The sequence below is a fragment of the Babylonia areolata genome, chromosome 5 (assembly GCF_041734735.1).
Source record: "Babylonia areolata isolate BAREFJ2019XMU chromosome 5, ASM4173473v1, whole genome shotgun sequence".
Classification (NCBI taxonomy): domain Eukaryota; kingdom Metazoa; phylum Mollusca; class Gastropoda; order Neogastropoda; family Buccinidae; genus Babylonia; species Babylonia areolata.
The window spans coordinates 36039741-36066989 of NC_134880.1; the positions used below are offsets into that span (position 1 = coordinate 36039741).

At 46.8% G+C, this 27249-nt stretch overlaps 1 protein-coding gene across 3 annotated transcripts in view; it reads left to right on the forward strand.

Moving 5' to 3' along the window:
- The window catches only part of LOC143282043 (uncharacterized), a 217888-nt gene extending 194293 nt beyond the window's left edge, over window positions 1-23595 (forward strand). For 2 of the 3 annotated variants that reach the window (XM_076587474.1, XM_076587475.1), the window contains exons 11-16: window positions 1825-1928; window positions 3202-3319; window positions 4879-5180; window positions 6610-6744; window positions 17461-17597; window positions 18162-23595. In XM_076587474.1, coding sequence (XP_076443589.1) covers window positions 1825-1928; window positions 3202-3319; window positions 4879-5180; window positions 6610-6744; window positions 17461-17597; window positions 18162-20600 — 3235 coding nt within the window. In that variant the 3' untranslated portion in view covers window positions 20601-23595. The remainder of the gene's footprint in view (window positions 1-1824; window positions 1929-3201; window positions 3320-4878; window positions 5181-6609; window positions 6745-17460; window positions 17598-18161) is intronic. The other variant, XM_076587477.1, reaches the window with a different exon arrangement.
- Window positions 23596-27249: the final 3654 nt, after the last annotated feature.

The window sequence follows — 27249 nt, forward strand, 5'->3', positions numbered from 1 at the left end:
GCAATATTTTTAAAATCAACTTCTGGATCGATGAAATGTATTGAAAGGCTTTAGAGACTGGATTGTATTTGCCCTTTTTTTGCAAAATCTTTGTCTGATTTTAAATGTACTTCATTTTTGGAGAAAGTGTCGTAAACTGAACTTCTTAAAAGAAATTTTGTGGCAGATACTTTTCTGTGTTCATCAAGGGATAATACATCTGCTTCTCTATAAGTCCCTAAGACTGATGTGTGTGATGGGACTCCCAGAGCGAGTTTATAGGCTTTGCAATCTATACATTGTAACTTTGTTCGAAAGTATTGTGGAGCACTGAAGAACATCTGAGCATATGTCAACTTTGAACGTGCAAGAGCGGTTGACAAAGATATAAGCGCTTTGACATCCTGTCCCCAATATTTTTTGCTAACAACCTTGAGAAAATTCAGACTTTTTCTCGCTTTGTTTGTTATATACTCTATGTGGTGCTTCCAGGTAAGTTTGGATGTTAGATGAACTCCCAGAAATTTGACACTCTGTGTATGATTTATGACAGTACCGTCTAGAGTAAATACAGGGAGTTTTTCGCGGTCATATCCCGAGTTAAAAAGCATCATGTTCGCTTTCTCAAATGATAGTGTTATTCCATTTTCTGTCATGAATTTGCAAATTTTATCAATTTCGCGCTGGTAAACCTTCTTAGAAAAGTTCAATACCCTGGTCACCTTCATCCACAAACAGATATCATCAGTGTACCACGATAACATTGTTTCTTTTGTTGATATTTTCGGTAGATCTGCTATCAGTATGTTAAACAACATAGGTGCAATAACTGATCCTTGAGGCAAGCCAGTTCTAAGTGGTCGTGAACTTGAATACGTGTTTCCTACTCTTACTTCTATTTATCTGTTCGATAAAAAGTTCTTATTATAATTGTACATATGACCAGTTATACCAACTGTTTTAATCGTGTACAGAAGTCGACTATGTCGTACTTGTTCATAAGCCTTTTTAGCATTAAAAAAATGTTGCTAGAATATTTCTCCGTCTTGCAAACTCTTGTTTAAACTTGTGTTGTGAATTTTACCAAATGATCAGCTGTGGACCGGCCTTGTCAAAACCCAGCTTGGTTGACAGGGATTACTTTGTATTTTTCACAGTAATGTACCAGCCTATTTTGTATCATTTTGTGCATGAGTTTGCATGTGTGGGATGTTAAGGCAACTGGTCGGTAGCTGTGTTTATCTGTTTTTAGTTTTCCCTGTTTGTGTATTGGGACAATAAATGATTGTTTCCAGATGAACGGGATTTTGCCTTCACTCCAGCATTTCTGAAATAATGAGTGAAGAAAATGTATCATAATCGGTGGTAAATGTCGCAGCATTTCATTTGAAATTCCATCTAACCCAACAGATGTTTTCTTGTTAGTGGGATTGAACATGATTTCTTTGACTTCGTGTAGTGTGATTGAACGATTTATGTAATGGTCAGTTATGGTGCTGGGGTCCTTATATATTTCGTTATCTTCTAGGTTTTCTCTATACTTTCGTTGTTTCTACTATTTTTTGCAAACATTTGAGCAAAGGCTTCAGCCTTTTCCAAACTTGAAGGTAGATCTGAATTCGGTAGTCGTATGGGGCTCTGGAGCAAATTAATGCCGTTCTTCATAGTTTTAAGTCTTTCCCACACATTTTGTATATCTTTATAGCTTGAAATTTCGTTCTTGCGAAAGGACGACCAGTATTCCCTTGTTGCGTGTGCATTGACCCTGTTAGATCTGTTTTTCGCTTTTTTTCATTTTAATGTGTGTGTGTGTGTGTGTGTGTGTGTGTGTGTGTGTGTGCACAGCCCCTTCGTGACTTGGCGAGACATGCAGCACATTGTGGTGGAGACAGCCAAGCCTGACAACCTGCATGCACAGGACTGGGTCATCAATGGGGCCGGCAAGAAAGGTCGGTCTGACCCCCTGTCTGTCTGTCTGTCTCTGTGTGTGTGTCTCTATGTCTGTCCCTGTGTGTGTGTGTGTGTGTGTGTGTGTGTGTGTGTGTGTGTGTGTGTATGTGTGTGTGTGTGTGTGTGTGTGTGTGTGTGTGTGTGTGTGTGTGTCCTTTTGTCTGTCTGTCCCCCTGTCTGTCTCCGTATGTGTCTGTCTGTCTGTTTGTCTATATGTCCCTCTGTCTGCATGTCCCTCTGTCTGCCTGCCCCCCTATCTGTCTGTCTGTCTCTCTGTTGGTCGGTCTGCCTGTATGTTTGTACGTATGTCTACCTGTCTGACCTTCTGACGAATATATATGATCCCTTACTGTTTTCTTTTTTAGGACGGTTATTATATTTTCTTGAAATATCTTTCACTTCTCTATTGTACTGCAGTGAACATTTTTTTGCACAGAACGTTTTGAAAGCTTTTGCTTTGTATGTTTTTCTCTTTAGATTCACAAACAGAGTGGTGCAGCGTATATGGATCAGACCGTACTGATTTGACATCTTCTTCTTCTTTCTTTTTTTCCGCTACACGACCAACATCGATTTGCCGATGACTCTGTCGTGGTTGATGCATGCTGGGTATTTTCGTGTCTCCATAACCCACCGAACGCTGACATGGATTGCAGGATCTTTAACATGCGTATCTGATCTTCTGCGTGCATACACGCGAAAGGGGTTCAGGCACTAGCAGGTCTGCACATATGTTGACTTGGGAGATCGGAAAAATCTCCACACATTATCCATGAGGCGCCGTTACTGAGATTCGAACCCGGGACCCTCAGAGTTAAAGTCCAGCGCTTAAACCACTCGGCTATTGCGCCCGTCCTTGAAACTGAAACTGAAACTGAAACTGCTGTCCAGTCAGAAACCATTTAGATCATCCTTGTTCCTTCAGCAATAGGCCTGACATCGCTGTTATTGTTGTTTTTACAGTGACACAAATCATTTCTATAAAACACTACTACTACTACTACTACTACTACTACTACTACTAATACTGATGATGAGGAGGACGGGGATGATAATAATGATAACAATAATAATAATATGTATATCAGTCAATCAATCAATCAATAGCATGAAATAAACATAAACAAATGAATGAATATATGTACATATATAAATAAACAGATAAACATAAATAACTAGAGAAATGAATAAATAGATAAACAAAGAAAGAAAGAAAGAAATAAACAAGTTCACAAGAAACTGCCCTACAACGGCTGTGTGTTGGTGGTGCAGTGAGCCACTCCTTCGGGTTCGGCCTGATGGACGCCTCAGCCATGGTGGCTGTGGCCCGGAACTGGACCACCGTGCCAGAGCAGCACATCTGTGAGATCCGATCCCAGGACCAGAACAGGTAGGGCTGGGCGGTGGTACATGGTGGACAGGGTGATGTGTCTGCCTTTGTCTGGCTCTTTTTGCATTTCTTGTTGTTGCTTCTTCTTCTTCTTCTTCTTCGTCGTCGTCGTCGTTGTTGTTGTTGCTCTTCTTCTTCTTCTTCTTCATTATCGTGATCATCATCCATCATCCATCATCATCATCATCTTATTATTTTTTTGTTTGTTTGTTTGTTTTTTGTTTGTTCTTCTTATTCGTCGTCCTCGTTGTCGTCATCGTCATCGTGGTCTTCTTCTTCTTCGTCGTCGTGGTCTTCTTCTTCGCCTTCTTCTTCTGTGTTCGTTGGTTTTCCTTGTTTTTGTTTGTTTGTTTGTTTATTCTGTGGTTTTCTTCTTCTTTTTTTCTTCTTTTTTTTTTTTTTTTTAGGGCAAAACAAAATGTTTGTGTCCTTACTTCGTAACCCTGAGTTAATAAAAATCCTTCCTTCCTTCTTTCCTCTCCTTCCCTCCCTCCCCACCCTTCCTTCTTTCCTCTTCTTCCCTCCCTCCCCACCCTTCCTTCTTTCCTCTTCTTCCCTTCTTCCCCACCCTTCCCTTCTTTCCTCTCTTCCCTCCCTCCCAACCCTTCCTTCTTTCCTCTTCTTCCCTTCTTCCCCACCCTTCCCTTTCCTTCCCACCCTCCCCACCCTTCTTTCCTCTCCTTCCCTCCCTCCCCACCCTTCCCTTTTCCTCTCCCTCCCTCCCTCCCCACCCTTCCCTTCTTTCCTCTCCTTCCCTCCCTCCCCACCCTTCCTTCTTTCCTCTTCTTCCCTCCCTCCCAACCCTTCCTTCTTTCCTCTTCTTCCCTCCCTCCCAACCCTTCCCTTTTCCTCTCTCCTTCCCTCCCTCCCCACCCTTCCTTCTTTCCTCTTCTTCCCTCCCTCCCAACCCTCCCCTTTTCCTCTCTCCTTCCCTCCCTCCCCACCCTTCCTTCTTTCCTCTTCTTCCCTCCCTCCCAACCCTTCCCTTTTCCTCTCTCCTTCCCTCCCTCCCCACCCTTCCTTCTTTCCTCTTCTTCCCTCCCTCCCAACCCTTCCCTTTTCCTCTCTCCTTCCCTCCCTCCCCACCCTTCCTTCTTTCCTCTTCTTCCCTCCCTCCCAACCCTTCCCTTTTCCTCTCTCCTTCCCTCCCTCCCCACCCTTCCTTCTTTCCTCTTCTTCCCTCCCTCCCAACCCCTTTTCCTCTCTCCTTCCCTCCCTCCCCACCCTTCTTTCCTCTTCTTCCCTCCCACCCCACCCTTCCCTTTTCCTCTCTCCTTCCCTCCCTCCCCACCCTCCCCTTTTCCTCTCTCCTTCCCTCCCTCCCCACCCACCCTTCTTTCCTCTCCTTCCCTCCCTCCCCACCCTTCCTTCTTTCCTCTCCTTCCCTCCCTCCCCACCCTCCCCTTTTCCTCTCTCCTTCCCTCCCTCCCCACCCACCCTTCTTTCCTCTCCTTCCCTCCCTCCCCACCCTTCCTTCTTTCCTCTCTCCTACCCTTCTTTCCTTCCCTCTCTCTCCATCCCTTCCTCCCTCCCTCCCTCCCTCCCTCCCTCCCCTACAGACTGGTTCCGATGAACGGCAAGCTGATCGTGCCTCTCTACACGGACGGCTGTGAGGGCTCCGTCAACGAGGTTCGCTACGTGGAGCACGTGCAGGCTCGACTGACCATGACGTCGTCACGGCGCGGGGAGATCCAGGTCAGCCTGACCTCGCCCTCCCAGACCCGCTCCGTGCTGCTGGCTAAGCGGAAGCACGACGTGTCGCGGGAGGGCTTCAACAACTGGGCCTTCATGACCACCCACAACTGGGGCGAGGCGGCGCGCGGAGAGTGGAAGCTGGAGATCGAGAACGGGGCCAGCTCGGGTGAGGGGCCTATCGGCGGCGGCTGCAGATTTTTTAGAATAATCATTTATTTTATTTTATTTTATTTTATTTTAATTTTATTTTATTTTATTTTATTTTATTTATTCATTTATTTTTTGGGTGGGGTGCGAGGGGTACTGGTGGGTTGTGTAGCGGGGAGGGGGGTTGAGGGGGGAGCGTTGGGGGTGGGGAATGGGGGGGGAGGGAGGGTCTTGGGGGTGGGGGGGGGTCAGGTGTATGTGAGTGAGTGAGAGAGAGAGACAGAGTGTGTGTGTGTGTTCCCGTACTTGTCTTCGTTACGGCAGACGTTTTGTTGTTATTGCTTGTGTGTTTGTTGTAGCCGGTTGTGTTTTTTTGTTGTTGTTTTTTGTTTTTGTTTTGTTTTGTTTTGTTTTGTTTTTGTTTGTTTTTTGTTTTTTTGTTATTGTCCTTGTTTTGTTTGCAGTGTGATGTTGTGTGTTTTGCCGTCATTGTAGTAGTTGTTGTTGTGCTGTGTTTTGTTGTTGTGCTGTGTGTTGTTGTTGTGCTGTGTGTTGTTGTTGTGCTGTGTGTTGTTGTTGTGCTGTGTTTTGTTGTTGTGCTGTGTTTTGTTGTTGTGCTGTGTGTTGTTGTTGTGCTGTGTTTTGTTGTGCTGTGTGTTGTTGTTGTGCTGTGTGTTGTTGTTGTGCTGTGTTTTGTTGTTGTGCTGTGTGTTGTTGTTGTGCTGTGTTTTGTTGTTGTACTGTGTGTTGTTGTTGTGCTGTGTTTTGTTGTTGTGCTGTGTGTTGTTGTTGTGCTGTGTTTTGTTGTTGTGCTGTGTTTTGTTGTTGTGCTGTGTGTTGTTGTTGTGCTGTGTGTTGTTGTTGTGCTGTGTTGTTGTTGTGCTGTGTGTTGTTGTTGTGCTGTGTTTTGTTGTTGTGCTGTGTGTTGTGTATTGCTGTTGAGAGATACAGAACGGTGCCAGCTCGGTTTGCAGCCCGAAGTTTAGATAAACCAATCACATAAATTGTCTGTATTTTGTTTGCAACATGATTATGTTTGTTTTGTTATTGTTGTCCTTGTCATTTATGCTGTTCAGTGATTTCTAACTTGAAACAGTGAACTCCCTTCATTATGATTTATGTACACGACGGCTCTATCATCATAGGTTTTATGTTTTGATTTTTGTACTAATACAAATCAGAAAAGCAGTAGTAATGTTGTTAATCATTTCGCAAAGCAACAGTACTGTTACAAATCATCTAGAAAAACAAAACAAAAACACAGCACTGTTACAAATCAATTAGCAAAGCAACAGCATTTTTACACATCAGGTTCCATAGCAACAGCGCTGTCACAGATCAGGAAAACAAAAAAGTCACACACACACACACACACACACACACACACACACACACATACAGTGTAAGGTCTGTACTTGCCGTCACTGACTCACTGTGTGACTTTACAGCAGAATTGAAAGAGTGGACGCTGGTTGTCATGGGAACGAAGCATCATCCACGGAAGCAGACGAGCTCCTCGCAGTCAGCCACAGCCAAGCACTCCTTCCGGTGTGCCGGGGTCACCTCCAACGGCATCTGCATAGGTCGGTTCCTTTCCTGTCTCCTCCTCCTCTCTCCTCCTCCTCCTCCTCTCTCCTCATCCTCTCTCCTCCTCCTTCGCAGTCTCTCTCCTTCTCCACTGCCGATACAATTTTTCCCCCGATTTCATCGTGTAGTCTTGTGTGTGTGTGTGTGTGTGTGTGTGTGTATTTATGCTTACTGCTACTGCCCCCCCCCCCCCCCCCCCCACCCCCCCCCCCAGCTCCCTCAGGGTTGCAGAAGCACTGCATGGCAGAACACGGCACCATTTGTGTGTGTGCCAGTTCCTGAGTTTGGCAGAGCTCCTTTCTGTCCCCCCAGTGATGTCGTCCGTCCATCTCTTCCTTTGTCACCCCCCCCCCCTCTCTTCTCCCTCTGCACTGTTCCCTGGAGGATGGTCTTGGAGAGAGGGCACGTGTCCTTTACTTCTGGTCACGTTTTGTTCCGGTCACTGACGATGTCAGAATTGTTCCCGATGACCAGGAAATCATTCCCGGCTGACTTGGGTCACCCCGCCTGCTTTCTGAGCTCCTTCCTTGTCGGGAGGGAGTAACAGGTGACACAGTGGTTAAGCATGAGGGTCTGGGTTCGACTCCCGCTCTCGCCCTTTCTCCCACGTTTGACTGGAAAAGCAAGCTAAACGGTTGGTCATTCGGATGAAGCGATAAACCGCGTTCCCGTGTGCAGCATGTACTTGGTACACTGGAAAAACAAAACAACAAAACAGAATCCGCGAAACATTAACCCTTTCACCGCCAAGCTCGCATTTATGCACAGGCGTGGTAGAGAATCCATGTCACTGATAGGTGACCATTCATTAGTTTGTTGTTATCCATGAACTTACTGCTCTTAATGTTCGGTGGTAGGATAGGCCATATTTTTTCTATGCATCGCAGGGGGGAATCACCAGCTGTTCTTAGCCACTGTCTTTTCTGTGTTTATACCGCAAGGAAATTTTGTACTCTGAATTGTCTGACGGTGAAAGGGTTAACGTTGTCCTGTGGCAAAATTCTGTCGAAGAAATTTATTCCGAGAAGTACACAAATAGGCTACGTGTGCATGCATGCACTGCCGTAGCACTTTGGATTATCTTGCCACTCAGGCATCTGCCGAGTAAAATGTGACGTAGCGAATATGTATTTGTCGGAACACAGTGACGCCTCCGTGAGAAAGTAAAGCTGAAAGTGTCGTGAGATGTATGGTCTTTTCCTCGCGACATACTGGGCGCGGAAAGAGTTAGCCAGTCAGCCTGAAGTCACTGCACTAGGGCCTGTTATAGATTGCTCCTCTCTGATGGCCTCCTGAAGAACAGCACTGAGGCCTGTTATAGACTGCTCCTCTCTGATGGCCTCCTGAAGAACAGCACTGAGGCCTGTTATAGACTGCTCCTCTCTGATGGCCTGAAGAACAGCACTGAGGCCTGTTATAGACTGCTCCTCTCTGATGGCCTGAAGAACAGCACTGAGGCCTGTTATAGACTGCTCCTCTCTGATGGCCTCCTGAAGAACAGCACTGAGGCCTGTTATAGACTGCTCCTCTCTGATGGCCTCCTGAAGAACAGCACTGAGGCCTGTTATAGACTGCTACTTTCTGATGGCCTGAAGAACAGCACTGAGGCCTGTTATAGACTGCTCCTCTCTGATGGCCTCCTGAAGATCTACACACTCAGCAGCAAGAACACTTCTGGACTGTGCAAACTGGTGCTGATTTGTAAAGTAACAGCCAGCATTCTTTTTATGATTGCTGAAAAACAATTGCTGCTACAGTCAGGGTACGAGAGAGGCCCCATTTCGGCAAGATGTGTCCGTGGGGACGGCAGTTTAGTCGGATTTTCCTCGCTCCACCCAGTTATGAATAGATAGAAAGAAAAAAAAAGGGCGGAGGGAGAGGATTAGGCCCTGCCTTCCTCGGTCCGTACAGTAGAGAGGATTAGGCCCCGCCTTCCTCAGTCCGTACAGTGGAGAGGATTAGGCCCCGCCTACCTCGTTCCGTACAGTGGAGACGATTAGGCCCCGCCTACCTCGGTCCGTACAGTGGAGACGATTAGGCCCCGCCTTCGTCGGTCCGTACAGTGGATATGAATCCACTGCCCCGGTGGTTGTAAAATCCTATTGGACCTTTGACCTTTTTAAATGTATTTCAAAACAATATCCGTTTTCAGCATAGTACGAGTGAAAAGTTGGCTCGTACGAAGATTGGTCACTCCCTAAACGGTTGATAATGATGAACTGTACCATTAATGAATGATGTTTCTAATTCTTTATGCAGATAAATAACTTTGTTTTGTTGTTTGATTTTTTTTTTTTTTTTGGGGGGGGGGGGGGGGGGGGGGGGGGGGGTTCTCTTTCTTTTTTTTTCTTTTTTAAAATGTTTTTGCTTTCAGTTCTTCCACTTTTATGTTCATAGCTTTTTTCCCCATTCATGTGCTGATTGTGTTACTGTTGTCAGTATTAATGCATTCTGGATTGTTGTTATGTGTTTATATGACCTAAATAATTGAATGCAAATAATTTGTGACGAAGCCTCAAGGCAATGCATCAGTGCGTTTGGTTTGTACGTGTGCCAGGCATTTACTGTTTTTAGATGTATGTCTAAAGCAGACGTGGAGCAGCGCATATGGATCAGTCCGCATGCTGTAACATCTCATTCAAAATGAAGCTGCTACAAGTAACAAGCGTTTGCTTTTTTAAAGAGCTCGTTTTCGCAACAACAGAAACAACAATTCGAGTTAAGATCAAGCAATCTATTGGTGCGCTTTAAGCACACGTTTTAAGATTTAACTCTCCTTTCACTCATATTGGAGCATGGAGGAAGACCACAAGATGATATTGTTTCAAGCCCGAAATGTACATTTCATGCCCAGAATAAACATAGGCTGAGAAAACACAAACCTGTCTTATTCCCAAAATAGTATTAATTTAGACAAGATTTGCAAATGTGATACTTTTTGCCTCCTTTTCATCTAATTATTACAACAATAAAAATTAATAACTGATTTCGGAGACAAATATTCTGAAGCCCATACATTTTTAACTGATCATACTTGGGACATTCCATTATGCATGGCCTTATTCCCACTCAAAGACATGTGACAATCCTTTCATTACCGTAACTCTTGTGGTATGCCTTTGCACCTCCCTCTATCTTTTTCCAGTTTACATTACTATTTCGACATTTGATGAGCCATACATCTTGGCTGTATCATTTGCTCACGAACAGGATTGGCAAGAAAAAAAGAAACGAAAAACAAACAAACAAAACAACGAAACGGAACGGGGAACACAGCCAAAGAACCAAAACAAATCAAAGCAGAAAGAATGCATGTTGGAAAGAAAGACAGCGAAAATAAAAAAGAAAACCACCTCCTGTTAGACAGTGGCAGCTTCCTTTCCAGATCTGTTCTCCTGTCTATACTTTTGTCTGTGCCCTGTCGCGGAGCCTTTCTCCGGAAGTGGACGAGAGGAAGAAGAAACACGTTTCCTGTACAGCTTTCTCCGGAAGTGGAGGGGAGGAAGAAGAAACACGTTTCCTGTACAGCTTTCTCCGGAAGTGGAGGGGAGGAAGAAGAAACACGTTTCCTGTACAGCTTTCTCCGGAAGTGGACGAGAGGAAGAAGAAACACGTTTCCTGTACAGCTTTCTCCGGAAGTGGAGGGGAGGAAGAAGAAACACGTTTCCTGTACAGCTTTCTCCGGAAGTGGACGAGAGGAAGAAGAAACACGTTTCCTGTACAGCTTTCTCCGGAAGTGGAGGGGAGGAAGAAGAAACACGTTTCCTGTACAGCTTTCTCCGGAAGTGGAGGAGAGGAAGAAGAAACACGTTTCCTGTACAGCTTTCTCCGGAAGTGGAGGGGAGGAAGAAGAAACACGTTTCCTGTACAGCTTTCTCCGGAAGTGGAGGGGAGGAAGAAGAAACACGTTTCCTGTACAGCTTTCTCCGGAAGTGGAGGGGAGGAAGAAGAAACACGTTTCCTGTACAGCTTTCTCTGGAAGTGGAGGAGAGGAAGAAGAAACACGTTTCCTGTACAGGTTTCCTTCCGCTCACTGATCTGCTTCAGCTGAATGAGGGAGGCCCTGAGAGGGTTACAAAAGCTGAAGGGAAAATTTGCCATGGATTGGGACTGAATATCTTTGCCTTTTCTTTCTTCTTTTGTTTTTATTCCCATTACCAAGTGAAATAAAAAATCGGGAAATTTTGCGGTGAAAAGAAACGTTTGATTGTGTGTTTGCATTTTAACAAGGAAGTCGTAATTAGCCGGCTTGGGATGATTAAAGTGATCTGCGATTTGAATCGAATTTTACCTTCAAAAGCGTCTGCCGTGGCGTCCTCAGCAAATTACAGTGTCGGTGATTTATTGTGCGTGGGGAGGTTCTTCTTTGTTTTTTTGCAGGTTTGTTTGTTATTACAACACTGCTGCTAATAATCAAATGAATGATGATGACTCTTCTCTTTCATCAAAGAGGGTCATTTATTTTGATTGCTTTGATGTTTGTTGTTTTTTCTTCTTCTGCTGCATCGTCTTGATGTTGAACGAAGTCAATGCCTTGCGGATCAGATGTTGTCAACCTGTCACTGTTTACTGCGTCTGGCTACTGTGGTCAGGTAATCAGCTGTGGTGTCTGGTTGCTGTGGTCAGGTAATCAGCTGTGGTGTCTGGTTGCTGTGGTCAGGTAATCAGCTGTGGTGTCTGGTTGCTGTAGTCAGGTAATCAGCTGTGGTGTCTGGTTGCTGTAGTCAGGTAATCAGCTGTGGTGTCTGGTTGCTGTGGTCAGGTAATCAGCTGTGGTGTCTGGCTGCTGTGGTCAGGTAATCAGCTGTGGTGTCTGGCTGCTGTGGTCAGGTAATCAGCTGTGGTGTCTGGTTGCTGTGTTCAGGTAATCAGCTGTGGTGTCTGGCTGCTGTGGTCAGGTAATCAGCTGTGATGTCTGGTTGCTGTGGTCAGGTAATCAGCTGTGGTGTCTGGCTGCTGTGGTCAGGTAATCAGCTGTGGTGTCTGGTTGCTGTGGTCAGGTAATCATCTGTGGTGTCTGGTTGCTGTGGTCAGGTAATCATCTGTGGTGTCTGGTTGCTGTGGTCAGGTAATCAGCTGTGATGTCTGGCTGCTGTGGAGGAAATCAGCTGTGATGTCTGGTTGCTGTGGTCAGGTAATCAGCTGTGGCCTGGTGGCTGCTGTGGTCAGGTAATCAGCTGTGGTGTCTGGTTGCTGTGGTCAGGTAATCAGCTGTGGCCTGGTGGCTGCTGTGGTCAGGTAATCAGCTGTGGCCTGGTGGCTGCTGTGGTCAGGTAATCAGCTGTGGTGTGTGGTTGCTGTGGTCAGGTAATCAGCTGTGGCCTGGTGGCTGCTGTGGTCAGGTAATCAACTGTGGCCTGGTGGCTGCTGTGGTCAGGTAATCAGCTGTGGTGTCTGGTTGCTGTGGCCTGGTGGCTGCTGTGTCAGGTAATCAGCTGTGGCTGTGGCTGCTGTGGTCAGGTAATCAGCTGTGGTGTCTGGTTGCTGTAGTCAGGTAATCAGCTGTGGTGTCTGGTTGCTGTAGTCAGGTAATCAGCTGTGGTGCCTGGCTGCTGTAGTCAGGTAATCATCTGTTTGAGGTGTCGGTCCTCCACTGGGTTTGAGGTATTGGTCGTTTGGATGAGACGATAAACCACTCCCCGTGTGCACAATGCACTTAGCGCACGTAAAAGAAACCAGGACACCAATAGGGTTGTCCTTGACAACAGTTTTGTAGAAACAAATTCCAATTTGGCAGCAGAACAAAAATACTGGCAGACAGGAAACAAAATGTGTGGCGCTGCACTGTGTTTCACCCTGCAGTGAATGGAAACCCAACCTGTGAAGAAAGGTTCACCCTGAAGTGAACGGGACCCTGTGGAGAAAGGTTCACCCTGGAGTGAACGGGAACCCTACCCGTGGAGAAAGGTTCACCCTGCAGTGAACGGGAACCCTACCTGTGGAGAAAGGTTCACCCTGAAGTGAACGGGAACCCTACCTGTGGAGAAATGTTCACCTTGAAGTGAACGGGAACCCTACCTGTGAAGAAAGGTTCACCCTGAAGTGAACGGGAACTCTACCTGTGGAGAAAGGTTCACCCTGAAGTGAACGGGAACCCTACCTGTGGAGAAATGTTCACCTTGAAGTGAACGGGAACCCTACCTGTGAAGAAAGGTTCACCCTGCAGTGAACGGGAACCCTACCTGTGAATAAAGGTTCACCCTACACTGAACGGGAACCCTACCTGTGGAGAAAGGTTCACCCTGCAGTGAACTGTGAAGAAAGGTTCACCCTGCAGTGAACGGGAACCCTACCTGTGGAGAAAGGTTCACCCTGCAGTGAACGGGAACCCTACCTGTGGAGAAAGGTTCACCCTGCAGTGAACGGGAACCCTACCTGTGGAGAAAGGTTCACCCTGCAGTGAACGGGAACCCTACCTGTGGAGAAAGGTTAAAACGGCGGTTGGAGAGGATTGGGCCCTGCCTTCCTATGACGAGATCTGGACACAGTGGATGTTAAATCACTGCCACGATAGCCATAGAAAGCCATTGGATCTTGAACCTTTCAGACTGATTGTACTGTGGAAAACAACACTGCTTACATACCTCATTTGCTCCTTTGTTATTCATTTACTTATTTTGTTTATTTACTCCACTGTTTCAGTTGTGGACAGACCCTGTATTTGATGTGATGTGGGTTTTTTTATGCCATGGTGCAATCCGGGTTTTCTGTTTGTTTTCCAAGAACGAGTATGCTTTTCGGTTTATTTCTAAACCTTAGAGTTGCTCTTGTAAGTATTTACGTAACTTAGATCCGCAGCACACGCGATCGTGTTAAATGTCAGTCGCAGTTTATCATTTATCCAGTAAGAACAGTAAAAGCAATAAAGACTGTCTTAGCGTAAACGCAGCTACTGTTTCAAAGAGAGTATAAATTTTGATTTTTTCTTTATTTTCAGATTTGCTTAAGCTTTCAGCGAAAAACACTGGTTCGTTTGCACACACATATTTGTTGTTGTTGTTGTTGTTGTTTCAGTGTGTGTGTGTGCGTGTTTTTTGTGTTTTGTTGTTGTTGTTGTTGTTGTCTGATTACGTTTTATCATTGCTGCTCTTGCTGTTGTTTATGTTGCTGCTGTTGTTGTTGTTAATTTACGTCGACTTGAGTAAGAATACAAGGCTTCGCTGCAAAGAAATCTCCAGCCAGGTTATGGTAGCAAATTGCATCTTTCTTGTCCGCATGATTTCGCAATATTTTGTTGAAATACTCCCCAGTTCTCACGTGAGTAGTGCGGTGTCAAAATAATTTTATTCAGAATTTGTTGTATCTTTTTTTCCCGTTTCAACAGGACTGATGTCGATTATGATTTGAACTCGGATTTTTCCGAACGTTGACATTAAAGCGATAGTTTTAAATTTCAAGTAATATATTCCAATGTTCATTCGAAGCGCATCAGTTCCAAAACTAAGATTGTCTTTAAATCTGCACATATTTTGCATTTGTACACAACCTTTAAACTGTGTCACTTCCCTTGATACTTTTGGGCATGACTTAGTGTTCCTTGTGCTCACTTCCCTTAGTACTTTTTGGGGGCATGACTTTAGTGTTCTTTGTGCTCACTTCCCTTAGTACTTTTTGGGACATGACTTTAGTGTTCTTTGTGCTCACTTCCCTTAGTACTTTTTGGGGCATGACTTAGTGTTCTTTGTGCTCACTTCCGTTAGTACTTTTTGGGGCATGACTTAGTGTTCTTTGTGCTCACTTCCCTTAGTACTTTTTTGGGGCATGACTTTAGTGTTCTTTGTGCTCACTTCCCTTAGTACTTTTTGGGGCATGACTTAGTGTTCTTTGTGCTCACTTCCGTTAGTACTTTTTGGGGCATGACTTAGTGTTCTTTGTGCTCACTTCCCTTAGTACTTTTTTGGGGCATGACTTTAGTGTTCTTTGTGCTCACTTCCCTTAGTACTTTTTGGGGCATGACTTTAGTGTTCTTTGTGCTTATTCTTGGTTCGCATTTGAACACTATATATTTATGTCACGTGATGTGTTTCCACGACGATTGGTTAGTGTATTTCCTTCATTTTACTTACGTTACCACTGATGAGATGGAAGGGAAAAAAAAGAAATTGTTCGTTGTTCAAAATTGTCTTTTTGTGTTCTTATTGTTTCTGATATTGTATGATTAGTAACATATTTTGGGTATTCTTGTTGTTGTTACCTTTTGGGTGTTGTTGTTTTGTTGTAGTTGTTTGCGTGTGTATTGTGTTTGAATATCTATTTTATGTACAGCTTTGTATAAAAGTCTTTGACATAATTTTCGATCCTGGCCTTAGAGTAATGTGTCGAATAATGAATACACATTGCGTAGGCTTATACTTATTGTGGAATGTACTGTTCGGCTACGAAATTAGTAATGTTGCTGTTGACGATTTTAATACTGTTATTAATATTGGTTTGTTGTACATTTAAAGAAGAATAAATGTACTACTTACGTCATTACAAAAAATCCAACCGATGAGAGTGTTATGTTGGTGACTCAACATTAAAAAAAAAAAAAAAAAAAAAATCAAAGATGCTTTGTTGTGCTACTGGGTATTGTCCTGGCACTGTGTTCTCTTTTTGCTGGATCAGTTTCGGTTATTTGTGTTTTGTTGTTCTGTTGTTGTACGTAATTTATTGGTTTATTATCATCATCATCACCATCATCATCATCATCATTATTATTATTATTATTATTATTGTTGTTGTTGTTGTTCCATTTGCTTCGGTGATTTTCCTGTGTTTATTTTTCCTTGTTAAATCGTTTTCTCCACACTATCCTAACCTTTCTCCTTGTTCAAGGTGTCCTGTCTTTTAAGCATATATATATATATATATCTTTTGTGTGTCTGGTAGCTGACCAGAAAACAAGACGAACCAGGCACACAGTGCATGTGGAAGTAACATGGGTTTCACTATCCCTCCTTGACACTTTCAGTTTCAGTGACGAACCAGGCACACAGTGCATGTGGAAGTAACATGGGTTTCACTATCCCTCCTTGACACTGTCAGTTTCAGTGACGAACCAGACACACAGTGCATGTGGAAGTAACATGGGTTTCACTATCCCTCCTGGACACTGTCAGTTTCAGTGACGAACCAGACACACAGTGCATGTGGAAGTAACATGGGTTTCAGCATTCCTCCTTGACACTTCCAGTTTCACTGACGACCAGGTATCAAAGCGAGCGGACTGATCCATATAGGATACACCACGTCTGTTAAAAGCAACAATGAAAACAAAGAAGTAAATGTCTGACCAACTCATAAACACAACGCGAGGATCGGAGCCTTGAGAACCTGTCCTGAATGTGTAGAAGTCGGTAGCTGAAAATGAACTTAGATACATAGGGAAAACAAACAGATGTGTGTGTGTGTGTGTGTGTGTGTGTGTGTTGCAAACAATTCAAATAACACAAATTAAAAATAATAAACCACATTCGTTGACACACAACCAAACCGAGCTTTGAGATGAAGACGAACAGAACGGGTTTGTTGTTGCTGTTGTTTTGTTTGTTTTGGCTCCGGACTGTGGCGAAGCGCACTCCCACGGGAGGCGACTAGGATTTTCACACAAAAGAAATGTATATGCCTTGACGAGAAGCTGCACACAATAAAAAAAAGGAATATGACGCCACCATTCCGTTGTTGTTGCATTGCAAAGCCTGCAGCCAGTTTTCTTTTCAACAGGATGAATTACTGTTAACAGACAGGAGAGCTGTTGCTTATCGTTTAATGCCCCTTGTTGTTGTTGCTGCTGCTGCTGTTCTTCTTCGTTCGTTATTTTCATTGTTATTACGTTATTATTACTGTTATCATTATGTTGTTGTTGCTATTAGTGTTCTCTTTACTATTTGTTGTTGTCATTTGTTCTCCTGGCCTCATTGTTTATTCATATCAACTATACAAGAAATGATTGAGGCAAGCATGTCTTCTCATTGTTTATTCATATCAACTATACAAGAAATGATTGAGGCAAGCATGTCTTCTCATTGTTTATTCATATCAACTATACAAGAAATGATTGAGGCAAGCATGTCTTCTCATTGTTTATTCATATCAACTATACAAGAAATGATTGAGGCAAGCATGTCTTCTCATTGCTTATTCATATCAAGTATACAAGAAATGATTGAGGCAAGCATGTGTTTGTTCTGTATTGTCCGTTTATTCTTATTCTGTGTAGCTTATTCAGGAATAAAAGGCTATGCCAGTCTTGAATAAAAGCTTCTTTTTTATTTTATTTTGTGTTCACACATTTTTTCTGTCATTGCTGCTGTGTGCACATGTCAAATGATCGATATAAGGACAGGCCCGGCGCTTCCTTTTTTGAGAAGGTGTCTGGGTTTGTTCCAATGTACCTTTTATTTACCGGTGTGCTAGCTGAATCGGTAGCATAAACGGAAGCAGCATTGACTTCAAGTTGTGTTCCTTGTGAATGGAAAGAGTTACAACGGTTGTAACTTTTTGATATAGCTGTACTTCGTGTTTGGGAGTATATATGTCCCTTTTAAAATCAAGAGGTTGCTGGTTCTGTCTGTGTACATGGAAGATGTTCAAACATGATTTTGCATGATCATTCATGTGCACTTGTGTGTACATTATTTAGAGACGGTATGCCCAACGATTATATTTATGATGTGTATGTCTGCATGCGCGCGCGTGTTGTGTGTGTGTGTGTGTGTGTGTGTGTGCAGAGTGTAAGCGGGGATACTACAAGCTGGGTCAGCACTGTGTGTCGCAGTGTCCCAACCATTACTACGGCAGCGTGCACACCGTGCCTCTCTACTCCTCTCTCCGCAGACACTCTGCTGACCCCAAGCCACACACACAGGTACAGCGCAGAGCACAGCGAGAAGTCAGCGTTCTTCCTCCGGCCTTGTCCTCCTCGGCCTCCTGCTTGTTCTCGTCCTTCTTCTTCTTCCTCTGTTTCTTCTGTTGCTTCTTTTCTGCTTCTTCTTCTTCCTCTGTTTCTGCTGTTGCTTCTTTTCTGCTTCTTCTTCTCCTTCTTCTTCTGCTGCTGCTACTACCACTGCTACTCCTACCACTACCAATGTTGATGACGGAATAAATAAACGACTGGACAATACGACTATCACTACTAGCACTAAATGATAACAATCACAATCACAACCCCACTCCCACCCCCCTATCCACTACCCCCCCCCCCCCTGCCCCCCGAAAAAAACAAAACTCACCCCCAGACCTGTTGACATGACTGCGCTGTGTGCAGGGTCTGTGTCAGCCACGACACCCATCAAGTAGCAGAAGTAGTAGTAGTAGTTATCATGTTGTTTTTGTTGTTGTTGCTGTAGTGCTCATGCTACTACCACAACCGCTACTCCAATTCCCCACCCCCAAACCACTCCAACTCCAACACCTGTGTGTGTGTGTGCAGGGTCTGTGTCAGCCGTGTCACCAGTCGTGCCTGACCTGCCGGGGCCAGGCGCCCAGTGACTGCTACCAGTGCGCGCCGGGCTACCAGCGGCAGGGCGAGGGGGGCGTGGCCTGCCACAAGACTCTGCTGTGGGACCTGCTGGACCCCGCCGTCATGAAGCACCTGGCCTGGGCCCTCATCCTCTGCATCGGCGCCGTCATCTTCCTCTCCATCCTGCTCGCCGTCTGGCAGGCCCGCCAGAGGAGGCGCCTCTGCTGGAGCGACAAGCGTCACCCGCCCGCTGCTGACTGGGGCAAAGGGGTGTACGACGGGGTGTCCACCCGGGGTGAGTGCGCCGGGGACGGGCCGCTCTCCACCTCCACCTCCTCCGCCAATAACACCCGTAGAGACGTCAAGGAAGGGGGAGGTACCGGGGGTGGGGATGTTACCACCGAGGTCCCTCCCCGCCCGCGCGGCAAGAGAGGCTACAGTAAGGTCACCAGCCGCGGTGACCCCATGGTGCTGTCAGAGTTCGCCTCTCACCGCCCCGAGGAGGCTGATGACGAGCTGTCCAGCTTCAGCAGCCCTTCAGTCCCCGGGGACAGCATCCACCCGCTCAGCCGGAGGAGCAAGCGCGGGTACAGCAAGGTGTCCACCCGGGGTGAACACATCATCTTCACCGACTTCCCCGGGACCCACCGACCGGAAGAGGAGGCCGACGACGAGCTGTCCAGCTTCGGGAAGCCCTCCGCGCCGGGCGGTGGGGGTGGGTGTGGGGGTGACGTGGCTTGCCGGAGGAGCAAGAAGGGCTACAGCGAGCTGTCCAGCCGGAATGACGTCACGCCCTTCCCTGACTTCCGCCTGCACGCGGCCCCGGGGCCCGACACGGAGTTCTCCACCTTCCGCGACCCGCACCCCCAGCCGCCTGCCGAGGACGCCGCCCCCCGCCACAGCAAGGCCGGCAGAGAGCTGTCCTGTGGGGGTGACCCTGTTGGGGGTGGGGGTGAGGGGCCCTGCCACAGGACCAAGGGAGGCTACTCCGCGCTGCCCACGCACGGCGACCTGACTTCTTCACACCCGGACGGCCCTGCCCTCAGAGCCAGGGACGACAACGGCGCCGACCTGTCCGCCTTGGGTGACGTGCCCACCCGCAAAACGAAGGGTGGTCACCCCGAGCTGTTTAGCTTGGTCACCCCCTCAGCGCCACCCGGTCACGGTCCCACCCGCCGCACCAAGAGGCGGCACAGCGAGATGTCGGCCTTCACCGACCCCGTGGTGCCTGCAGACATCCCCAGCCGCAGAGCCAAGGGAGAGCTGAGCGAGGTCTCCGCGCTGTATGACAATGTCTTTCTGGACGACCTGCCGCCAGCCCCGCCCCCTCGCAGCGACAGCTACATTGAAGGCTGCTCGGGCAGAGACCTTCCCCAGCTCTGTCCAGATCCCGCGCCCTCCCGGAGAGCCTGGGGGTCATACAGCGAGGTGAAGGCTCAGGACCTCCCGGCAGACCCCCCAGATTCCCCGGCGCCACACCTACACAAGGACGGCCACCACGACAGGTCCGCAGACAGTGACTTGCCGGTCTGTTCCGAGATCCCCTCCTGGCACACACACAGCGAGGAGACGTGTGCAGTGTACACCAGGAAAGACCCTTTCATCTTCACCGACTTTTTGGCCAACAGACTGAAAGGAAGATCCCTGTGGAGCGGCCTCACTCTCAAGGGGGATCCTTCACAACACCAGACAAACGACGAACATGGTGAAGCGACTGTGGGCGGCGATCCCTTGACGTCATCCGAACTGCACTCTTTCCGGCCCAAAGGCACAGGCTTCAATGAAGTGTCGGCGTGGAGTGACTTCCCCTTCCCCTATGACGGTCTGTCCAGGGCCCGAACCAAGGGAGACTACACTGCCGTGCCCAGCTTCACGGACACGGGTGACGGTTTCTCGCGCCGAGGGAAGAGGGACAGTGGCGAGGGGTCCTTCTTCAGGGACAGCCAGCAGCCTGGGGACCCCGCCCCGCACAGAACCAGGGCCGGCCACCACAGGTCCTGCTCCACCGGCGGGGGAGACCCCACCACCACGGGTCTCTCCACCACTTCCACCACCGCCATGTCCGCTTCAGGCCACAGGCCCAGGTCCGGGGCGCGCAGAGAGCGGCACTCCGCGGACACCCCGCTCCTCACCTCCATCCCTGCCTCGCTCAGGGCCGGAAAGGTCCACTTGCGCGCGGCCAAGAGCCACGTGCATGCCGGGAAGGGCCACGCACACAGACCCAAGCCTCACGCGCGCTCGGCAAAGACCCACGGCCACCACCACGCGGGCAAGGGGCAGATGTGTGGTGAGGACAGAGGTCAGGGGGCAGCTGGGAAGGGAGGCAGTCACGGCGGCCATGGGAGGAGCGGGGACGTTGCCCACTGCTGTCAGGAAGAGGACAGCATCTGGCACGTGCCTGTGGCGTGATGACGGAGGGGGCGAAGAAGTGTGCGGGGGGAGGGGAGGAGGGGATGGTGGCGTGATGACGGAGAGGGCGAAGAAGGGGGTGGGGGAGGGGAGGGGCAGATATGCGAGTCTTTGTCTCTGACCTAGGCTATTATTATCAACACGCCTCTGATCCAGGCTACTGTTGTCAACACATTCTACTGTTGTCAACACGTCACTTTGAACTGTTGTGTTGCACGGCCCGAAGAGAAGATCGGGGGACAGAGTGGACAACGACGCTGAGGCAATGACAAAGAGAGACAGGGAGACACAGAGACAGAGCAACGTGAGACAGTGTGGCTATCAATATGTCTTGACTGCTTCATTTAGGGGTTGTGTTTTGTCGTTTTTTATTTTTGTTTTTCATCAGCTTTTCAATACCTAAGTGCTTGACATTCAGTTGCTGGACACACCGTGAGGAACTGACTACAGCTCAACCAAGGCAAAGCGCCAGATCCAGTCACAGTTCTGAGGTGCTGAGTTGCCAGAAAGCTGCGCACCAGAGGAGACCCTGCACACTTCAGTGGTGTTGAGTTTTGTGCCATGTTCATGTTCTGCTTTTAGCAGAACGGCAGTGGTCGGTCACGACAGGACTGCTCACCTGTCTGGAAGAGCTGCCCCTGGATTTCAAGCTTTGTGCTCTGGGTCAGTATTCTTACGCTGAATCCGAAATCGGGTTTCAGTAGAACATAAATATGACTGAGAGGACTGGACGGCGGTGTAAACACTTCGAGGTGTGTGGGTTAACCGACTGGTGAAAGGATTTGGGGGTGTGAACACTTGTTTGTTTGGTGTTTATATTTTGGGCAAGGTCTGGGTGGGTCTGTTTGTTTGTGCCAGGTTGTTGACATTCACCAGTTCAATGGCTTTGGTTGTGTATGATATATTGTGATTATTGGTGACAGCTGCGTCAGTATGCTGTTTCATTTCTCGTGTTGGTCTGTGTGTCAGTGTCATGGTTTTCAGGTTGAAAGACGTGGTCAGTGTCATGGTTTTCAGGTTGAAAGACGTGGTCAGTATCAGGGTTTTCAGGTTGAAAAACGTGGTCAGTGTCAGGGTTTTCAGGTTGAAAGACGTGGTCAGTACTTTCTCAGACCAACGGACATGGCTGCTGGACTATTTATTTATCACACATTTTGCCCTGCCTTGTTATAAATTGTAGAACGTTAATTTTTAGCAGACCAGCTGTTTCGTTTCGTCTTCCTTCTCCGCCTTTCCCCCTGATGTTTCTCCTGCTGCTGTCACTTTTCCTTCTGTTTCTTTCCATCCCCCCACCCCACCCCCACCATCCACCATCACTTTCTGTGCCCATTCTTCTCTGTCTGGTTCATGACGTCATACTGACGGCATTGATCACGTCATGTGACCGAGCAGGTTTGTTCACTGACTGGAGTGGATTTCTGCCCAGGACCAGAGCTCCCTACCTCTTATTGTTGTTGTTGCTGACCCATCATCTGCAGTCTCGGTGGCCCTCACCTCGTCCCCCATACACAGCCGCCATCTGGGTTCTTTGGCCACAGGCTCAACGCCGGCAGTCCACAGGGAACCATCGAGGTTAGGTCGCCAGAAGACTACACACCAGAGGAGACCCCGCGATGCTGCCGAGTCATGTTAAGTTCAGTGATCACTCCAGTTCGCATCTTCTCCCGAAAACGGGGTATGGATGCCATTGCAGTGTTTGGGGGGGGGGGATAATTATGGTAATACATAGTTATGGAGACGGAGAGAGAGAGAGAGACGAGCGAGCATAGGAAATGCAGTCTGCAAATGCGAAGGAAGAAGAATTAGAAGAAAAAACAAACAAAGATCCTGCATCATGGGCACGACGCGAGCTGTGAAGTCAGTGACTGGTCACCAGAGCAGCCAGGCAAGGTCCTTCAGCTGACTCGCACTCTCATCGTCATTTTGAAAGTGCGCCTCCTCGTGGTGAAAAAAGTCGTCAGTTTGGCCCACCCCAGGGAGGGATGTCGCAGCACAGCGTGCACAGCCATGTCATTAGGCAGCGTATTCTGTCTCTCTGTCTCTGTCTCTCTCTGGAGCAAAGGGAATAGGTATGAAGCGGAGTGAGCCCTGTCCCCCACCACCAACCCCTCACCCCCACCCCCTCGCCCCCCAACCCAACAGTTCCAGGGTCTGACCGGGTGTCCACCTGCACACAGACTGATAGGGCAGTTCACTTTTCTGTCACGAAAGTGTCTGTCTCTCCCAGGGGAGATGCAACGCGCACTCTCTTGTCTCTCTCTGTCTCTGTGTTTCTCTCTCTCTCTCTCGCCCTCTCTCTCTGTCTCTTTTTCTGTCTGTCTCTCTTTCTGTCCCTGTCTTTATAATCATATCTGTCTGTCTGTCTGTCTCTCTCTCTCTGTCTCCGTTTCTCGCCCTCCCTCCCTCTCTCTCTCTGTCTTTATATATCTCTGTCTGTCTGTCTGTCTGTCTGTCTCTCTCTCTCTCTCTCTTTCTCTTTGTGATGCCAGACCCGTTCTCCCGAACACAACAATCAACAGAAGTCAGAACCAGTGACTCCCTCTCCATGTCCTCCTCTCCTCCCTTTCCTTTCCTTCTCCTCCCCTCCCCTTCTCCTCCACCCTTCTCCTCCCCTCCTCCCCACCCTTCTCCTCCCCTCTCCTTCTCCTCCACCCTTCTCCTCCCCTCCTCCCCACCCTTCTCCTCCCCTCTCCTTCTCATCCCAACACTAACTGTACACCATTTTTCTTTTTCTTCTGGAGCTTTGTGCGTTAAGGGAGAGAGGAGAGAGGGGAGTGTGTGTGTGTGTGTGTGTGTACGTGCCTGCATTGGGATGTGTGTGAGTGGCCAGTTTTCAGCCCGTCCACCCACCCACTGACCGGATCGATATGTCTGAGGCACCCCTGTTCACCCCACACACACCTCCCCCACCTCTCTCCCATCAGATAGGCGGTCTCGGCCACGCGATGCGTGGAAAACGTCCACCTACGTACGAACGCGCCCCCCTCCCCCCCCCCCCCCCCACACACACACACACACATGTCTCGGCCAATGCCCCAGTGCCCCGTGTCAACAAGCACGAGCCAGACATTGAATTCTGTTCACTTCTTTTCACCACATGCGGAAATGCAGTCTTCACAAAAAGTTAGAGGCCACTTCATAAAAGCTTATGTATTTTCACACACACACACACACAATTATATATATATATATATATATATATATATATATATATATATATATATATATATATATACAGAGAGAGAGAGAGATTAAATTTTTTTTTCATAGACTAATCGAGGCCACGCGGAAAAAAACAGTCCTGGTTAATCTTTTAACCTTTAAAACTGTATTTGCATTTGGGATGAGGTTGTGGTTTTAAAAAAAGCTCTTATTTGTGCCCATGTTGGTCCAGTGTAGCTCCAAAAGGAAGGTTGGTTTTTCACAGCAAGCGACGGCTGTTTGGCACTGTGGAGTGTTCATCGGGCTGGCTACCCGCTCTGGACTGCGAAGCAGAGAGAAACCACTATTCAAAAAAGGAGAAATCTCCAACTGCCCGGCAAAGAATTTTTTTTTTTTTTTTTTTTTTTTTTTTTTTGCCTGGATTTAACATTTAAACTATAATCACATAATATGCATCATCCAGTGAGCCCAGTAGTTCATCGTGTGGTGTCCAGTTTTTAAACTTGGGATTGGCTACCAAGAGTTATATATATATATATATATATATATATATATATATATATATATATATATATATATATAATCGAGAGATGACGGGCGCAACAGACGAGTGACTATCAGAGCATTGGACTTTCAATCTGAGGGTCCCGGGTTCGAATTTCCGGTCACAGCGCCTGGTGGGAGAAGGGTGGAGATTTTACCGATCTCCCAGGTCAACAGACGTGCAGTGGGAGAAGGGTGGAGATTTTACCGATCGTCAGAAGAAAAGTCAGTGCAAGCTGGCACTGCATTTCGTTTGGAGTTTTTCAGTGCTTTGTTGGGGTAGCTGTTAAAAAATGTGTGTGTGTGTTTGTGATTACATATTATACATGTGGGGTTTTAAGATATTTTGGATAGAAGTGCACGTGCAAGAGAGCACCTGCAGTGATGTGAAAGGTGTTCACCACATGGCCATTCACCGCTGTTGGCCGAGAGTTCAGCATCAGTCGCCTCACCGTGTGTCCTGGAAGGAAACTCTGCAAGTTCCCCCAGCGGTCATTAACTTTTTGTGAACCCTGTAGATCAAGTTGAAATGGACATGAAAACGAGGCCAACATTCAATAGCAGCAACAGTGGTAGTTGTGGTGGTAGTAATGATAATCAGAATTCTTTAGAAGAGACAATTTCTCGCAACTTATCAGTTCTCACCTGTCTGCATCGCAAAAACGCACGAAAAGGATTTGTAGAATCAACTATGTCCCGGAATCGGGGATTCTATAACATGAAGCTACCCGTCCTTGCTTCTGCCCACCAGTGTTCAACGGTTTAACATCACTGTCCATCGTGAACGATGGAGACGTCAGTGGCTCTGGAGATGAGAACGCCGCCCAAAGGCAGACGTACAGATGAGATCGAAACACAAAGGCAGACGTACAGATGAGAAGGCGCTGCGGGCAGCCATAACAGAGGATGGGTCCAGTCTTTTTCTGGGGGCTTGACGCTTCTGGTCCAGGTCCTGAAGACGCCTGTGCAAGATGGAGAGCACGGCGTGTTTCGTTTTGTTGTTGTTTTTCACCACCTGCTTCATTTCTCTTCCCCCATGATGACTGTAAGCCTCGCCTCTACCCCCCCCCCCCCCCTCCCTCTAGTCCCTGGCCCCCTCATACCATTTTCACATTCTTTTCGGTATCATTTTCAATCACCAAATCACAAAACGTGTGACATCAAAGCATTGTAGCGCGTTTCCTCATTGGACAATGGGTGCTGAAGCTCAGTTCTGCTCAAAGAAAATGTCCGGGCGCGTCTGACACAGCTGACGTGTTTTGGAGAAATCTATCAGGAAGACATGAACAGTTGACACTGTCAATGCGACCGGCCAAATGAAGATCGACATCGATGTGAAATCGATACATACATCGACCGAAGACATATAGAATAAGGTAAGCTGTCTGCGTGGCTGTTTGACGGTTCATGATTCATATATTGATTGATCTGACGAAACCTCTGTCGATGAAAATTCGTTATTTGTGATTGATCAGATGAAACCTGTATCCATGAAAAATCATTTGTGATCGATCAGATGAAACAACTATCGACGAGAAGTCGTGATTTGTGATCAGAAGTACGATTCCTCCATGGACATACTGTACACCATTGAAGTGGCTTTGACGACTATAATATTGATCAGCTCTATATATGACAGCAAAAAACAAAGCATCAATTGCCTTCCTGTGTTCCATGTCTTCTGTATGTCACTTCAGTGTCTGTTCGCATTCTCACAATCTTGTGTGCTTTATATTCAAACCCTGATGTTCGTTTGTAAAACCTGATTTGTGATGTGAATATTATAATTATCGATTATTGGATAACATTTACGTTTGACTATTATTCAGTTCAAGAGTTCACGGTAATGGTGATCTGGATCTGAAGAATTGCACGCCGTGCTCTTTTTCTGTTGTGATTCTGTTTGATGAATGTTCAGCCATTTGCAGCTTTTCTGTTGCCATGAGGTCTTTGTCATGCCCCATACACCCTTTAACTGTTCTGTTTGGAAGGGGTCGCACACACACACACACACACACACACACACACACACGGGCACGCGCGCTGTTCTATCCATAGACACTAGAATGAGATATCAGTCATGTTCTATCCGATGTTATATCACCATCGTAGTTTAGAAAGTGGCAAAAGAGGATTTGAGTTTTGTTTTACTTTTGCATTTTGAAAACGTATGTTTTAAGTTCTGTTTGGTTTTATTGTTTGTGTTAAATTCTGTTTTTACGTCGTTTTATTATAATCTTTAAAGGGAACCTATGCAAATTATTTATATAATTTCCATTTATTTTCATTTTTATTTGAAAGTAAAGGTTGTTCACTTCTCTTGTCACATCCAGTATATATGGTTTGTCAACTTTCTGTGATGTGTGGGTGGGGATAGGAAGGGGAGGCTGTATGTATGTATGTCTGTCTGTCTGCTTGTGCGTGTGCTTGCTTTTGGTCTGTCTGTCTGTTTTAGTTTGTCTGTCTGCCTGTTTCTCTTAATTTTTGTTGTTGGCCTGTTGTCTGTCCAGCATGACAAAAGATGATCAACAGAAACAGACCTATACTTTGATATAGACTCGCCATTGCTCTCGTCACATATGAATTTGATTTGTATTGCAATTCTGCTTTGTTAGAAACCTGCTGCTTGTGTCTGATTTTATCACAGCTAGAACTAGTATCTTGTTATCAAAGTACAGCCTTCACAACAACAACAAAAACAACACTCAATGACCCCTGGCCTCTCAGTACACTTGCACTCTCTCAGTACACTTGCACTCTGTCAGACACGTGCTCAATGAACGTCTCGAAATATGAGTTCGAAAAAAAACAACAACAAAAACAAACAAAAACAACAAAAACCGACGTTTCAGCCAAAAATAGGCATTTGTTCAGTGGTTCATAAGTGGTATCTCAGGTTTTTCATTTTAAATAAAAAGGAATTACACTCGCAAAAAAAAGATTT